Source organism: Penicillium robsamsonii, assembly GCF_028829455.1.
Source record: "Penicillium robsamsonii strain IBT 29466 chromosome Unknown utg000001l_segment0_segment0, whole genome shotgun sequence".
In the NCBI taxonomy this organism is placed as follows: Eukaryota; Fungi; Ascomycota; class Eurotiomycetes; order Eurotiales; family Aspergillaceae; genus Penicillium; species Penicillium robsamsonii.
In genome coordinates, this window is record NW_026643219.1 from 1,672,333 (window position 1) to 1,688,283 (window position 15,951).

At 49.6% G+C, this 15,951-nt stretch overlaps 5 protein-coding genes across 5 annotated transcripts; 3 read left to right on the top strand and 2 right to left on the bottom strand.

The window, feature by feature from the left end:
• Positions 1-1,486: 1,486 nt before the first annotated feature.
• On the top strand, positions 1,487-3,565 carry dspD (putative protein-tyrosine phosphatase; the record flags this gene model as incomplete). Its single annotated transcript, XM_057224952.1, has 1 exon — positions 1,487-3,565. One exon carries the CDS (start codon positions 1,487-1,489, stop codon positions 3,563-3,565), a length of 2,079 nt encoding a protein of 692 aa, XP_057088968.1.
• A 1,350-nt stretch (positions 3,566-4,915) lies between these two features.
• On the top strand, positions 4,916-6,123 carry N7447_000677 (putative S-adenosylmethionine-dependent methyltransferase; the record flags this gene model as incomplete). Its single annotated transcript, XM_057224953.1, has 2 exons — positions 4,916-4,974; positions 5,187-6,123. 2 exons carry the CDS (start codon positions 4,916-4,918, stop codon positions 6,121-6,123), a joined length of 996 nt encoding a protein of 331 aa, XP_057088969.1.
• Positions 6,124-6,354: 231 nt separating this feature from the next.
• On the bottom strand, positions 6,355-7,478 carry N7447_000678 (putative nicotinamide N-methyltransferase; the record flags this gene model as incomplete). The annotated part of the gene is made up of 2 exons (XM_057224954.1): positions 6,355-6,896; positions 6,980-7,478. The coding sequence occupies 2 exons, from the start codon at positions 7,476-7,478 to the stop codon at positions 6,355-6,357; spliced, it is 1,041 nt and encodes a 346-aa protein (XP_057088970.1).
• A 1,946-nt stretch (positions 7,479-9,424) lies between these two features.
• Positions 9,425-11,039, top strand: N7447_000679 (putative C2H2 finger domain protein; the record flags this gene model as incomplete). Its single annotated transcript, XM_057224955.1, has 3 exons — positions 9,425-9,439; positions 9,538-10,022; positions 10,202-11,039. The coding sequence occupies 3 exons, from the start codon at positions 9,425-9,427 to the stop codon at positions 11,037-11,039; spliced, it is 1,338 nt and encodes a 445-aa protein (XP_057088971.1).
• A 1,374-nt stretch (positions 11,040-12,413) lies between these two features.
• On the bottom strand, positions 12,414-15,148 carry N7447_000680 (uncharacterized protein; the record flags this gene model as incomplete). The annotated part of the gene is made up of 5 exons (XM_057224956.1): positions 12,414-12,463; positions 12,774-12,809; positions 12,869-12,922; positions 12,977-14,593; positions 14,644-15,148. 5 exons carry the CDS (start codon positions 15,146-15,148, stop codon positions 12,414-12,416), a joined length of 2,262 nt encoding a protein of 753 aa, XP_057088972.1.
• Positions 15,149-15,951: the final 803 nt, after the last annotated feature.

A 15,951-nucleotide genomic window follows, 5' to 3' on the forward strand; every position in this document is an offset into this window, starting at 1 on the left:
TGATCAGGAGTTGACCTGTATGGAGTAGTTTAATTGAGCTGTCCTTGTTGACGAACCAATGGAAAGTGTTTAAGTCTGAAACAGAACACCCAGCGTAAGCTGCTATCGCAATTCCCATTTATTTTTAGATGGTGAAACATCTTTCCCTGATTTAAGAACCCATGGAAAGGGGTTCATCTATCTGGCACTTTAGCACAAACCAGATTTTGGGTGTATACCATGTGAATATCCCATCGGCATATCGCAAACTGAAGATCCAGTTTCAGGATTGTTACGCCCACGTGGAAAAAGGCCGATCATTCGTCATTGAAAGTTATCTTGTGGACCTTAAGCTTCAATACCTAGGTAACTTTCCTTCATAGGCACCCCGGATATAATAACCATACAATTCTGCAAGTACGGAGTATGATGATTTTTCTAGTGAGAATAGATTAACATATTTATACCCCGTAAACAGAATCTAGAGAGACCCAAACTGCCCAGATACACTAGTTTCCCACTAGTGCCAATTTGGTGTGTTTCATACTGCGCCAAACCCAGATCCATGGGGTTTCAGGATGAGCCTTCTCCTCTTGATATCGTCCAATCAGATCTCATTTTGGGGTTTGGGGATTGCCCCCAAAATGCTGAATGGTCCAATGGTATCATGTCCACACATCAGCCAGCCCACCGTTCACCCGTGCCGTTCGCATTTCGGTGATTTCCTTTCTGCCTTGACCTTCGAATGTATGGAGAAAAAAAAAACCAGTGGATTCTCTACACGGGAACATTTGGAATAATATCCTCTTACTACACATCTCCACATCCCGTCTCAACTCCCCCCTTGTAAGCTGTTTGTATTATAACAGTTGAATATACAACTTTAACAGGTCTAGGGACTTGAATTATTTTCCGGAGAAAAGGGTTTAAATACCTTGTAACAAGTAGAGATATAATATACACTAAGGTGGGCGGAGGCACACTCTCGAGCCTCTCATTTGCGTTCGTTTGACGCCGACTTAACATTCCTGGGCGGCTAAAATTAGAGCAAAGGGCACTGATTGGTGTCATCTCCCTCTGGATCGGTCCCCTCTTTGTATTATTACCCTTGAAGGAGATCTCTAAAAAAACACAGAGTCCAAAAAACGTACTCTGTTTTTCCTTCCCTTTTCTATCTTTCCTTCCAGTTCCCTGGAGGAACCTTTCATCTCTCTCTCTCTCTCTCTCTCTCTCCTTATTTTTATATTCTTTTATTAGATCTGGTATGTTCTCCATCTTTATTATACCTCTCCTTGACATGCATCGTGCCCTTCCCCTTGTCATTTGCATCGGACCATTAGTCTCAAGCCCTTGCATTCGAGTTGCCCTAGATTCAATCTAACCCTCTTCCTCATAGAGACTCATTTGCGCAGGCAGCAAGTGTATCTTCGATCTCGAATCCCCATTCTAGCTTCTTGAGAGCCGGATTGAAAGGAATCCTCCTTTCATAGTGTCAACTCCTCGGACAATGCCAGTGCAAACCAGCCAGCCGTCCTTTCCGGACTCATTTCCGTCTTTCATGTCGGTATTTGGTGGTCCCCTTCCACGATACAAAGAAGAAGCAAACACCATCCATCCACTTCAATACCCAACCCATGTCCCTGTCAATACACGTCTACTTCCTTCCCCTCACCGCGAAAGTGTTTCATCCATGACCTCGGCATCGACCGAGTCCTCCCCGACCACAACCATCTCGCCCTTTGATTCGCCCGGTGGGGGTGACATCTCTCCGAGCTCCTCGCCGGAATCTCCCTCTGCTATGTCGGTCTCATACCCAAAGTTCATGCCTTCCACACGGCCCATGGAACTTCCTCCGCGCCTTGCGCCGGTCGGTGAACCGCGCCTGTCGCAGCCAACCCCTCATAATACGCGCCCAGACTCCCCCAATCGACGGGCACGTAATCTTAAGAACTTGTCCTTGCGAATGCCGCCCCCGTCTCAGTCTCACCCACCTATCGCTACTGCATCAATGGTGGAGACGTCAAAACACCACTTCGATGCCGCACCATCTCCCATCGTGATCCCTTCTAAGAGCAGGCGACGCGCCAATCTCACCATCCAGACCCCCACATTCAATAAACCATTATCTAGTATCACTGATGCCGTGCCCCCGACTCCATCCCTGCGCCACGCAGAATCCTCACCTTCGCTCTTAGCGATTACATCACCCTCATTCGCCCCACAGGGAGGTATGCAGCTTCCCCGGTTAATGTCACATCCTGGTATGCGCCGCTCGTCTAGCGCGTCCGAGGATGCGTCCCCTGTCACGTTGAAGCCGGTTGATGGATCCGGCTTCTCTCGGCGTGTTCTCCATGGCCTAGAAGAAGAGGACGACCACCCCGACTCGCGTGAGTCGACCCGCAAGAAGGATCGTGGCTACCCGGATGGGCCTATCCGGATCCACGACTCTGGTGTCTACCTGTATCTAGAGCCAACAGCAGAAGAAGCATCTAAATTCGACGTGGTGATCAACGTCGCCAAAGAAGTGGTGAACCCGTTCAGTACTAGCAAGGAGGAGCGGAATGATACAGTGATGAGCACATGGCGGAACGCCTCCATGGCCTCGAAACGATTCTCCCGCGGGGAGCCCCAGACTGCGATTTCGGAAATCTCCTTTAAGTCTGCTTGGGAATTCCAACCCTCGGATTCCGAGTCGCCAACCCCTGCTATCGCAAGTCCTACAGCTTTAGAACCGGAGTACCTTCATGTCGGTTGGGACCACAATTCTGAGATTCTCGAAGACCTGCTCCCGCTTTGTGAGCTGATTGATGACCGGATCGCCGAAGGAAAGAAAGTTCTCGTGCATTGTCAGCTAGGTGCCAGCCGCTCAGCATCGCTGGTGATTGCCTACGGATTGTACAAAAACCGACACTTGGATTTCAATTCGATGTACGAAGCGGTCAAGGGACGGAGCCAGTGGGTCGGCCCTAATATGAGTCTCATCTACCAGCTCACAGACTTCCGCTCTAAATTGCTGCGGGGATCTACGTCGAAGCCCCCACCCCAGGAGTGGTTCGTCCAAACCGGTCGACGAAGCTCAGAGCCCCAGGTTGCACGAGCTGAGCGCCCAGCCTCCAACGAAGCAAGCCGACCATCCTTCCGCGGACTGTCGCAGGCACCTTCAGTTAGCTGCCTCTCCATCCCAGAAACGACCTCGATGCGTCCCACTACGAGCGACGACAGCAGTAGCTACACAAAATTCAAGTCTTACTCCCCCAAGCGGAGTCTGTCCCCCGTCCCCCTCCCATTCCGACAGAAATTTCACCGTGGAACCTCACGAGGGTTGCCGCGCAGCGTCAGCAGCTGTGACCCGCTCGTACAAACACATGTGTTTGTACGTGATGCGCCAGACTCCAATGGTTTGTTTTCACCAAGGACGAGCGAATTCTTCTCGCCAACTCCTTTGGAACCACCATCATTCGACCGGATTGATCGCTCCGCAGCCCTCTCTCCACCTCCCATCCCCCACGTCGAACCGGCAGACCCCCGCTCACCTCCATCCGGCGGCGAGCCCCTGATCATGAGATCCATTGACGAATTCTTGTGATCTCTCCGCCTTGTGTCCTTTGAGACCTGGCTTGAAACGATTCCATGACCCGACATATTTTTCCATGTCTCCTTCCTGATTTGAAGACTATCTGCTCAGCCACCCCCGGGGCTTTGCGCCCCGGAGGTCAATGCAACCTTCTATTCTCACTTATTAATTTCTTCCACTCATCTCAATCAGATGACTGGCTTGATGATAGTTATGACCAAAGCAGGCTTTGCTGTCGCTCATCGCATTTTTTTTTCTCTTTTCAACTTGCATACTCACTGCATATTTCTTTTTTTGTCATTTGAACCTACGGGTCCAACGCCATTACAGGCCACCATCGCTTGAACTTTTTTTTTTTTCATCACTGGCGTCTCGGGTGTCCAAAACGGACGAGCTTTGATACCAAAGCCAGGCCTTGAAAGATGAAACAGACCTGTCTGCTTTCTTTCCGCTTGGTAACTGTAATATTATCGGAGGGTCCTATCTTTTTTGGGTTCCTTTTGCTTTCGCTTGGTTGTTTCATGTTACTCTCCCGTCTTTCCATCTTGCCACTCAGACAAGGCCTTGGTTTCTGTGCCTTTCTCTGTGTGTTCAGCATTCGCGTGGTGAAGCTGCTTGGTTCTTATCGGATCTCGTGGTATTCTTTATGGGTGGAAGATTGTATGATGAATACCCTTTTGCGCAGTCTCACAATAGAGTTCGATGTTCAGCTCCAATTGTTTCCAGTAACTGTGTAAAAATGACATGAAATCTAGTACTAGTAGGTCCAATTGTGGCTTTGGGCTGTTTACTACGTCAATCTATCTACTATCTGACAATCATCAAATCATCGCTTAGTCTATAGCAAACATTCAAGCATTAAGAAACAGGATGGTCTAACAATCTCATATCATACCGCCCTACCATCTTCTTCTCTTTCCCCGGCGCTATCAATTCAATTATCATTCTTATTGCTCTATCTCGAGAAGGAAGACGTCTTGATCCGAGGATGGGCTATGAAGGTTTGAGAAATCACCCCGATCCGAGAGTCTGAGAAGTCTGGATTTATCGAAAATCCTAGGATGCTGGTATGAAACGCGATCGCTATCTATTTCTTCAGCGACCATGTCTGGGTATATGAAAAACTGGCACTTTTCGTTGACGCAAGTATGGCCAAGTAGGTCATCTTACCCTATTACCACATATACTAAGCAAGACTAACAAATCATAGGCGCGATGTTTAGGCCGTCGTTCATTTTGAGCGTGGGTTCGGCTTGCATCTAGTTTTTTTTCCTGACTAGAGCGGAGACAGCGATAAGCCCTGGGAACACCCCGGCCTCCAACCCAAATTTTTCCTTGTGCATCCTCTCCGCGCTCGCGACAATGGCTGAAGAATCTCATCCTGCATACCTCTCGCCCAGTGAGCTGGGCACAAAAGACTAGTATGTGTCCTTTCCAACCGCACCCTCTTCTCTTCGACGCAAGGACGGGGAATCCATGAACCCCGCTCTGCCCCTCCATGTGTTGTATACAAATCTACCACAGCAAAAGCAGCGAAAGCAGCGATGGAACAATTGGTAGCCCGATTGATCTATAAAACTACTTCTAATACCCAACCCAATTTTCCAATCGCAAACTAACAATCCCAACCTAGCTGGGAATCATACTACGCCCGCACACTAGCCCACATCTCGCACGAAGCTCCCAGCAAAGACCCCAATACCAATGTTAAAGATCAAGATGACGATGATGCCGCATCCACCACTTCCAGCCTAAACGAAGAAGATGACCCTGGCACATCCTGGTTCTCCGAACACAACGCCCCGCAGAAAGTCCTTCATTTCCTCACGCGCAAGTCCTTTCCCTTGTCGCCGCGCAATACAACGCACAAGAAAGGATCCCGCCAGCCAAGTGTTTTAGATCTGGGGACTGGGAATGGGAGTATGCTCGCGCTGCTTAGAAAGAGGGGTGGGTATACGGGACGTCTTGTTGGTGTTGATTACTCGCGTCAGAGTGTTGAGCTCGCGAGAGAGTTGCAGCGTGTGAGAGGGCATTCGGCTTATCGGAGTGACTCTGAGGATGAGGATGAGTCTGATGATGAAGAGGATGTAAAGGGAGAGGTCGAGGCTGAGGCTGGATCGAATGACTTGCCGGAAGAAGAAAGATCTATCGAGTTTGAGGAGTGGGATATCCTCGGTTCTAAGGCTCTTCTTTCTGAGACCGGTCTTGAGGTATCACCCTCCTCCTCCGAGGAAGCACTCCCCTGGTTCCCATACCAGGATGGCGGCTTCGACATTGTGCTCGACAAGGGGACGTTCGATGCTGTCTCGCTAGCTGATGATGCGAAGACCACTCGTGTCTGTGAGAGGTATCCTGATATTGCGCGGCGCTTAGTGCGGCGCGATGGGTTCTTGATTATTACTACCTGTAACTGGACTGAGGAAGAGCTGGTGTATTGGTTTACTGGTGGTCGGACGAGTGGGGATCGGTTGGCGGTTTGGGGCCGTGTTGAGTATCCTCGGTTCCGGTTTGGAGGTCATGAGGGACAGGGAGTTTGTACGGTGTGTTTCCAGAGGCTTGGGGATGCTTGATGCTTGAGTGGATCTGCGGAATACCATGCGAACTATACCCTTAGCAAAACAGATAGAGTGCACACCAGTATAGACATAGGCTGGATATAATGCTGAAACATTCCAATCATTCCAAGGCAGACTTCTCTATCTTATGCTCATCTATTTATACTCATCATCTTATCATGCAAAGGAAAATGATAGATCGCTCGAAAATGCACCGAATACCATCATCAAACCACAACCCACAATTTACTCCCCCTTCCTTTTCAAAAGAGCAATAACACACCACCTCTTCTGATGCTCCGTACCCTCCCCTTCCCTAACCGGAGACCACTCCCTACGAATCTCACCCCCATCCTCCAACCTCTCAATCAAATCCCTCTCATAGATCCTCTCAATCACAAACCCATACTCAACAATCGTCTCAAAGAACCCGGCAACAATCGCCCGCCCCGTATGGAACCCAGCAACAATCCACACCTTTCCACCTGGCGAAAGGAACCACTGCATCGTGCGCGCGAGGTTCTCATGCTGCGAGCGCATCCAGAAACAATCCGCCGCGACAATGCGCGTATAGACACCTTTATTCGCCGTCGCGAAGGAGTCATCTAACACACCCCATTCATGCGGGTGCACTGATACTCTCCCCGCGACCTCGGGCGTGCGCTTGGCTAGATTGTGCTCTGTATTGAAACCGATTGCGCCGCTTAGCGCGGGAGAGGAGGGGTGGTCGGTTGCTGTGACCTTTGAAGCGTTGGCTAAGGCACAGATTACAGAGGGAAGGGCGGCGCCTGTATATAATATGAATGCGTTAGTTTGTATTGGGAGCACAGTATAAACTGCGACGAATGCGAAAAACCAAATTGCCACTTACCAGCTCCCAACTCGAGCACACTCTCGCCCTCGACATGCCACAGCTCCCGATTTTCTTTCTGGACTTCCGTCTCCGTTTCACCTGGTGCTAGAGGCGTATCCGCTTCCTCGACACCCTCTGCAACGACCATCGCCGCGCTCCAGAGGAAATGCGCAAAGAGCTTTCGTCCCTCGTCGACCTGGTTCACTGAGCCGTCCGGCTTGGCTTGGCCTGCGGCGATCTCCTGGGAGCGTTTCTGGCTTGAGCTTGGGTAGCTGGGGACCATGATGTTGAGGTCGCCATAGCGCGGGGAGCTGTAGAGGAGGTGTTGGCCTGGGTCGCCGTGGAAGGACGGTGCGTCGTCTGGGAAGAGGTGGGGGAGGAATGCACCAAAGAGATCTTCGGGTTCTTCGTCGGCTTCGCTGTTCGCGTCTTGGTTTTGGAATTCGGGTGCTGGGGCGCTGAGTGTGTTGGTGGGGTGATTGCGGCGGGGGAGGGGTCGTAGACGTGAATGAAGCATTGCTGCGGTTTGGATGGGATTTTTCGAGTTGTTTATGGTGGGACTTGGATGGGTTGGGATGCAAGTAGACTTTCTGAAGTTTGTATCGAAAAGTCAATTGACCTATTATGTGAGGGTGTTGCGACCGGGATCCATGGGTCTGATCTTTATCTCTTATCTCCAATCTTGAAGATTTCAAAAGTTTCCGAGAAAAAAAGCGTTTGCACTGTTTGCATTATCTGTCATGCATTTGGTAATATTCCCTCTACCTCGGGCCTTTCAGCCCTGGGGGTCCGACCACGTCATGCGAACACAAAACTGGAGAATAATAATGGGGCATATGAAATTCACTTGCATTGGACTGATTTAACATTGAAATTTTGTGATGAGCCCATTGAGAAATAATTTCAACAGCTACGGCACCTCCCGGCAGCTCTAATAGTTGGATCGACAATGATCCGACTTTCTAATCCAATAATACCGACCAGAAGAATGCCCCGAGTGTCTCAGCCGCAGGTCAAGAATGGCGGGCCAGGAACCTTAGGAATGTGCCAGAAATAAGTAAGATCAGGGGGCTCAATGGTCTCCGATATTGCAGGGGCCCTAAAGGGCGCCAAAAATAATTCCGCCCAAGTGCTCGTGCGCAACAGGGTAGTGTGACGCTCGGAGTAATGATCCTCTCTTGCAGGCGTTAGCGTGCGAGATGGCGCGACCTGATCGTAGGAATATGGTGACCTGAGCGATTACCTAACTGACACCTGTCCCGGGCCACGGGTATCCAGGAATGGATGGAGGTCTTGGGACTGGGTTAGATAAGCCACAATTCCAAGGTTCGCAAGTGCAATGTACGGAGTCCTCATGTACGTACTCATAGTACACAGGGAAATAGGGATAAATCATATAATTATATCCGTATCGGCGCATCAGGTGATTCCCTTGACTAAGCCCTCCGAATGACATCATTGGCTCCACTACATCCACTGCCTTCCACGTACTAGACCGGTCGATGCGATGCAGGTGATCTGGTCGATACATGAGAAACTGGTACTTTCCAAGTCACTAGTTCAAGTTCTTGCCGTCATCGCCTATCAATACTTAGTCGTCATGACCCGGGTGGGAACCAAGTAACTTGATTGGTACATGGACCCAGAGTCCAGCTGTTCTATCTTGTGACCCTAGTTGATCGTCAGGCAACTGGAAATTTTTTTTTTCTATAAATTTTGTTTTCTATAAAGTGTTTCTATTGCAATGCAAATAACAATATAATAACCTTGAAATCTCCATGGAAGTGGGAATATAAATATCTTTTATAGCCTGAGCCAGGACCCATGGCACTACCTTTCCCCTGTGCGGAACGCCATCCGAGCGCCAGGGTATTAAGACATGGATTTTATTTAAAAAAGGGTTATGCCCAACATTCGCCATCAATTAAAACTCGCTAGAATTCAAGATTATACCGTATGTCTTTATTCAGATAAGTGGATCCACACTGCTATCAGTATTAGAGTCATTGCGACACACATTTATAACACACAGTATAGGGGGGCCTACCTACAAATGTAGAATATAGTAAAGTATAGATAATATAGTCAAATGTCAGATATATCTTCAAATATATTAGCAATAAAATACCAAACCCGTATGTGTGACCGGTGATCGCCTCTTCCCCCCGCATGCTCAAAGGGAAAGGCCCCCGCAAACCTGAGCGATTTTGGCTCATACCGGCCCTGACTCTTTCTCTCCTTCTTTCTCCTCTTTTTTTTCCCCTTCCACCTTTCTTTTTTGGATTCTCTCGCCTTTTTTTTCTTCTTTCATTCTCTCTTTCCTCTTCTCGCATTCATTGCTCTTCTCTACCTATACATCTCGCTCCCGGAACTCCACCTTATTTCACCCACCCTGAATTGAGGGCAACTCGTGTCCTAGAGGATCGTCAATTCCATTGGAAGCCTCCTCTTTAACTTTTTACCATGGCCTCATTCAAAGTACGTGTCTAGCATTGAAGTTCCGCCTGACACTTTTTTTTTTTTTTTGTTTTGGGGGGACCGAACTAATGTATCGGCCTGTTTTGGGCTATTTACAGGAATTATCCATGTCGCGTCCTCTCCCCAATCCTAACCAGCGGCATCAACACGCGCATTCGATCTCGCTGGGTGCTCTCAATCCAAACCACCGGGTAACTCGCCGAAAGAGTGTCACCACCGCCGCTGCCAATGCCGCCGCCGCAGTCGCTGCCTCCCTGGAGGACGGGGAGGCTAGCTCGCTTCCCATGGGTGCGCACCGCCGCAGCCTCGCAGGCCGCAAGGGACTAGAGTCTGGCTCCGTCGGAAACGTATCGGGCTTCAGTTCCTACCTTTCCCGCAGCATCAACAGCCCCAGTCAGGATTCACCGGTCGCCCGCAAAGGTTCTCCGGGCTCGGATCACTCCGATGGCAAGCCCAAGAACCGAAACCGCCGAGCCAGCGAAGGTGCCCAACTCAAGACCGAAGGGAAGCGTGCCTCGACGGCCATACGTTGCGATCGCTGCGGGAAAGGGTATAAGCATGGCAGCTGCTTGTCTAAGCATATGTGTGTATCCCCCCTACCGCTCGGCCGTCTTCCTCTAGCTCGATCGGGAATTTTCACCACGTCGGCTCTGTGCAGGTCGCCCTCGTGGTTGTTCAACTCCCCCTTCGTCATTGCCCCCTTTTCTTTCATCCCTTTCAGCAGCATTTGATTGACGTGTTATTTTTCTCGTGGTATCTTAGGTGGGAACACGATCCAGCATGGTCCGTTACTTCGAAGCTTCTCATCTCTAAGCACCAGCAGGTTCAACTGCTGGAGGCCGCCTCCGTTCTGGTCACCATGAACCACGATGATCCACCCGATGAGTCCGCCGAGTTGGAGTCGGAATTGTCGTCTGGATCGCCGGACGCCCTGTCAGAAATGCGAGATGGCATCAGTTCTGCTGAGACCACGCCGCCCCCGATGGACTCGGAGGAAGACGACGACTTCGAGATGTCGGGTATGCCGGCACAGTGGGCCAAACGCCCTAGCGTCAGCAACGCCTCCGCTTTCTCTCGTTCCTACCAGTCCATTCCCTCCAGCTCGTACAACGAAAGTGCCCCGCTGCACTCGCCTACCTTCTCCCACTTCCGCCACTCGAGCATCGACACCCGTCCCTCGACTGCGGACACACGGTTACACGAGGATGATGAGGCGGATCTTGCCGCGGCCATCGGCCTGTGCAATTTCGGGACTCCTCGCACCGGGCCTGTTTCCATGACCCCCGACGTGCCACCAGTCCCTCCACTGCCAGCGCGCTACTTGGACTCCAGCAGCCACCCGAGCAACCAGGGTCTTTTCTCCCCTCAATCACGCCCTACAGAGGAGGCCGCTCGCCGAGTCTCCGAGGCCAACATCTTCTTGGCCCGATCGCTCAACCCGTCGCTGTCGTACAAGGTGTCCGATGAGCGTGAGGTCCGGACTGGTGGTGAGGATGCCCAGAAGTCCCGTCAACGTCACAACGCCGATGTAGACTTTGGTAACCGCTCTGCGCCGGCCGATGATGACGATGGTGGTGTCTTTGGCCACATGGAAGAATAAATCTCCCAATAGCCTCCGCGCCCCCGCGCCTCCGAGCCAGTTCTTGGGTCAAACTGGCTTATGTCGAACGAACCCCCCCCCCTTTTTCACGATTCTCATGTACGAGCTTGAGCGAATTTTTTGAACCTTCTTGTTTACATGTTTACAACCACTCCATATGGAGAATAGAGCCAATGTCCAATAATCGTTCAAAGCTCTTTTCTCAACGGAGTGTTTCAACAATTCTCGGGACCTTTTTATTCACTACCTTTTGAGATCCCATGTATCAATCATGTCTCCTTGGCCCGCTTTGTGCTTTTTTTGTTTTTTTGTTTTGCGGCTTGTTTTGGAAACCCCCATAAATGGCCTACTCAGAATGGCCGGCGCATACTTATTATCCCCATCAAATACTTATATCCATAGAGGCATGACACACTTCCATGTCCTCTATGCTTCTCGTTTGTCCTTTTTTTTGTTCTGTTTTGGCCTCTCACCTCGCACATATATACCAAACCCACAAATTCTACGATCCGCTTCCCTTTTCCCACTTGTGTATCTCGTCCGTTCTTTCTGTCTCCTTTCCCAATCTCTTCTATATCTCTCACCTGTGGTCTCTCACTCTTGTGAACTCAATTGACCCTTGGACGGGGCATACAATGAATATCTCATGAACGTATATTGTTCCAAAATGTAGATCCTTATGTCATTTCTACATCTGCGTACCTGTACATCATAAGCGGGGGATCAACGACCCACTACGGGGTAAAGGTCCATCTTTTTTTTGTGGAATCTATGTTTCATAGATGAAGACGTACGATGAAACAAAAAGGGGTTGGATGTGTGACGAGCCGGCTCTATTAGAAACTAGTATAGGTGTTAATCTCCTTTGAGGGGATTCTACCGTTGTCTTTCTCAGGAAAGTTACAGAATGAGGCATACTTCTCCTTGCTAGTGATTCAATTGTGATTCAATACCTGATATAGGTGCAGGGATGTGCCTAACTGGGCATCCGTGTGCCATCTACCGATCCCAGGTCAACCTGTATAAATCTCTCCTCCTCTTTCTTCTTTCAATCGGGAAGGTTTCACCATAGATAGTGCGTGAGTCCAATATATTGATAGTCATATTTAACAGTAAGTACAGTAGTGGTAAAAATTGTTCAGGAAAATGGTGAAACAATGTCAATTGGCTTGGTCTTAACTGATTTGTGAGGTTTAATAGTTAGTTGAAGAGACTACCCCCTGTTTGAGATGTAAGCTGAATAGCAACTGAAAACCTAGGCAAAGAAGTCCCATGCTAGTCATCTTCTAGTCACCAGGGGTGTATATCAGCGTTCCCGGTCATGATAGGGAGCTCGAATTTGAAACATAGAAGAATATGTCAAATTCTCGGAGATTACAAGACGGTACAGGAGAAGGCGGCTGCAGGAGTTTTGGGCGTGAGGCCTAAATCAAGCAGATCGTATAGTTATATTGACTCTTGAACAATAAGCACAACTCAATGAGTTACTTCATAAAGCAACCAAGGGATTAACCACAACAAGTATAAAACAGCAAAACCGAAAAAAAAAAAAAAAAAAGGGTATCAGCAGTCATTCTTTGGATTAGCAGCTACCTCCTCCTCCACCACAACCCCCTCCACCTCCTCCACCTCCTCCTCCACAACCACCGCCACCACCGCCACCACCGCCGCCGCCGTCTAAATGGCCAAGTCAGTATGTAACTCCGTCTATCGAATACAATGAAGAGGACTTACCACCACCACCACCGGATCCTCCGCAGGCGCCACTGCCTATATGGGAAACATATTAGTATCCATTGTAGTATACCGAAGTTCATAAAAAGACTTACTGCACCCTCCACTACCACCATCTCCTGCACAGCTACCTGCGGCTGCAGAACCACCTTTCGACATGTCAGTTTCATCAATGCTTCTAGGATGGCGTAGGAAGGACTTACCACACGTGCCGGCACAACAGTTCCCAGCGGCGCCTGCAGTAACATTCATGCAGCCAGGGTTACTTGCGTATGAATCACAGTTGATGGACGGGTCCATCATGTACGGTCCATAGTATGGCACTACAATAGGGTACCCATATGCGTAAGGCATGTAGTAGGGATAGATGTCGCCCTGGTTATTAGATGATTTAGAGTCGGATCGTTGACGGCCACGCTTCTCAGCACGTCGGGCAGCCTTTCTGTAGTTGTTTTGAAGAATCTGATGTTTCAGAGCGCCTGCCTTCTCAGCCATAATGTGCAGGTTTGTTGGCCGGACAGAGTTGTGTGAAGAGATATGTGGGTTCTTGTTTGGGTCGGACGAGATGTCGGGGCGATCGTGCAAGAGGTCTGCAGCGGTTCGGGCCCGAGAGACGGAACCAATAGTGATAAACCGGTCATACAGGTCTGGTGTCCGTGTCGCCTCGCAGTACCAGCAGGTGCATTCGCTGTATACGCCGCCGTCGGTGATACGGCGGTACATTTTGCTGGTCCAGGCGAAGCCGTCGGAGAGTTTTCCCTCGTCGACCTTGTCGTCGTGGTCGATGAACACGCGAAGATCATTAGCTGATGGGCTCGATGTGCTGTATCCATAGTACCGCAATGGGCTGAGTTGGTGTGTGTGCCAGGCCAGGTCGACGTCCAGTGTGGGCACGGCCATATTCTTTGGGTTTTCAAGCATGATCCGGAAGAACACTTTGTACTTTTTAATCAGCCGGTCCATGGTGTTGAAGACTGTCGGCGAGTGCAGCCAGTCGATTTGGTCCATTTTATCCACGAAGGTGCCTTGTCTGATCACAGCGCCCACAAGGTCTAGCGCAAAGGGACTGAGATTCTCCCAGTATCGAGACATCATTCGTCGGAAGTGGATCTTCTCGGTAGGCAGGATACTACTCATGCTGGCACCATGCGCGGCCATCAAAATCTTTCTGTCGTGTAGCTTGGTCTCAAGTTGCTCCTTCAGACGGACGACGTTCTGACACCAATCCACTCGGCCATCAGTAAATTCCATCAAGTTCTTCCCAGCAGCCTGGACAACTCGTGTGGGGAATAGCATATATTGGAGGGCCCGATGGTTGAACTTCGCAGTTGGGCCCCCGGGAATTCCATGGAGATCGGTGAACGACCCGGGCATGGGGAGGTCTTCGTACAGAGTTGCTGCAAGGTCTTTTCGGAATTTTGCCACCTTAAGCCGGCCATGGTCGATTATGTGTTGACAGCCGAAGCATTTCACCTCAAATGAATTATCGGCGTAGCCATTGCCAAATTTGAAGGCATTGGCAACATTGTCGCCAAAGTAAGCATCTGTCCATGGGACAGCGTTCACCCTTTGGCAGCATGTGCAGTTGACGTCCTTGGTTGGCAGGTCGTGCAGATTGTTCCACTTTAAATTCATTTTCTGCTCGAACTGATCCTTGGCTTGTTCGGAAACTGTATAATCCATCGTGTTGTTGTTGATGCAACGATCTATCACTTCCCATGGGAATCCCGTTGCCCAGGTGCTCATCTTGCCGTATCGAATACAATCCTCAAGGAAGTTCCGGGGATTCAACGAATGAGCATGCCAGACCATCAAAATGTCTATAGAGTAATTAGTCAACCGCCATTTTGCCTTAAATTAATACACTTACCTAGCGGGGGTAGATTGTCCGTGCTCCATGCGACCATAGTATCACAATTAATGATATTTTCATAGCCCACACTCTCCAAGTCATTGATAGTTGCCATCGGCCTTGACCGGGGAAGGCCAATAGACCACCACTCGGTATATCGATCGACCGCACGCGCTGTATATACGGCCCAGCGTTTTTCGCGAATACGAGCCCGCGCTTCATTCACCGAATCCGGGAATCTTTCAGCTTCGGCATCGTTGATATTAAAGAGCCCATCATCACTAGAGATAGTATCTCGCAGGTCTGCGAGCACAGCCAGAAACTTGAGATGTGCAACGCACTGATCGGGAGTGACGGTAATCGAAGAAGATGTAGGGGGACCCAGCTGCAACAGTGGCAGTTCTAGTGGCGCTTGCTCGACCTTGTCGGCCGAATAGGAAGGTGGTCGCACACTGGAAGATTCGCTGATGGTCTCCGATTGATCGGGTGCATCTTTGGGATTTTTCTCCGTTGACACACCCATGTTGTTGTTTGATAAAGGTAGTATGTGAAGTGTAAGTTGTTGGGTGAGTCTGACAGGTGTGGTCCGGTAACCCTTTATATCAGTCGATGAGCACTAAGTATCTCATTTGTACCAGGGTACTCCGTACACCGAGTTAAAAACAAGTCAGCACGGCGTTTTCATCCCCCTGGTCTTTGGCCTAAGATGGACAAGATAGACGAGGTCTCATGATGACGATAGCCACTAATTGCACTGAGAGTCAGAGCCTAAACTACATTCGGTCAAACCTTCTCGAAATACAAAGCCTTTGCGGAGTAGTAAATGGCTTCATTTTACCAAGCCAATAATCTGAGAACGAGTCTTTTTCAATTTCATATTGGATTGGATACAAACTACAGGGCGGAGCCGGGCGGGTGCACTGCCTTGCTTGCTGCCTTGGTGGCTTTTGTCCGAAGGCTTAGTTACTTCTGCTGATCAAGGGTGGAGATGTGCTTTAATTTGTACACATGAGTTTCTAGTGTCTTGCTAGTGCCTTTTTTTTCCCCATACGCTTGTACGTGCAATAAAAAAGCAATATGGAATCAATACTCTATTAATGTACAGCCCATCTACTGTCACGTGGGATATGGAGCCACATTCTGTCACGTGGTAGACCCCTCCGCGCTGACTCATCGATATTCAGGGAAGAAGTGCGCTCACCGATGAGAAACCGAAGAAAGTTGAGACGGGTTTATTAAAGACAAAAAGAAATAACCGAACCAAATTGTACTACCCGGATCAAGACTCAACTCGTGTGTCTGCGAATCCGTTCGAAACTCCCTCTT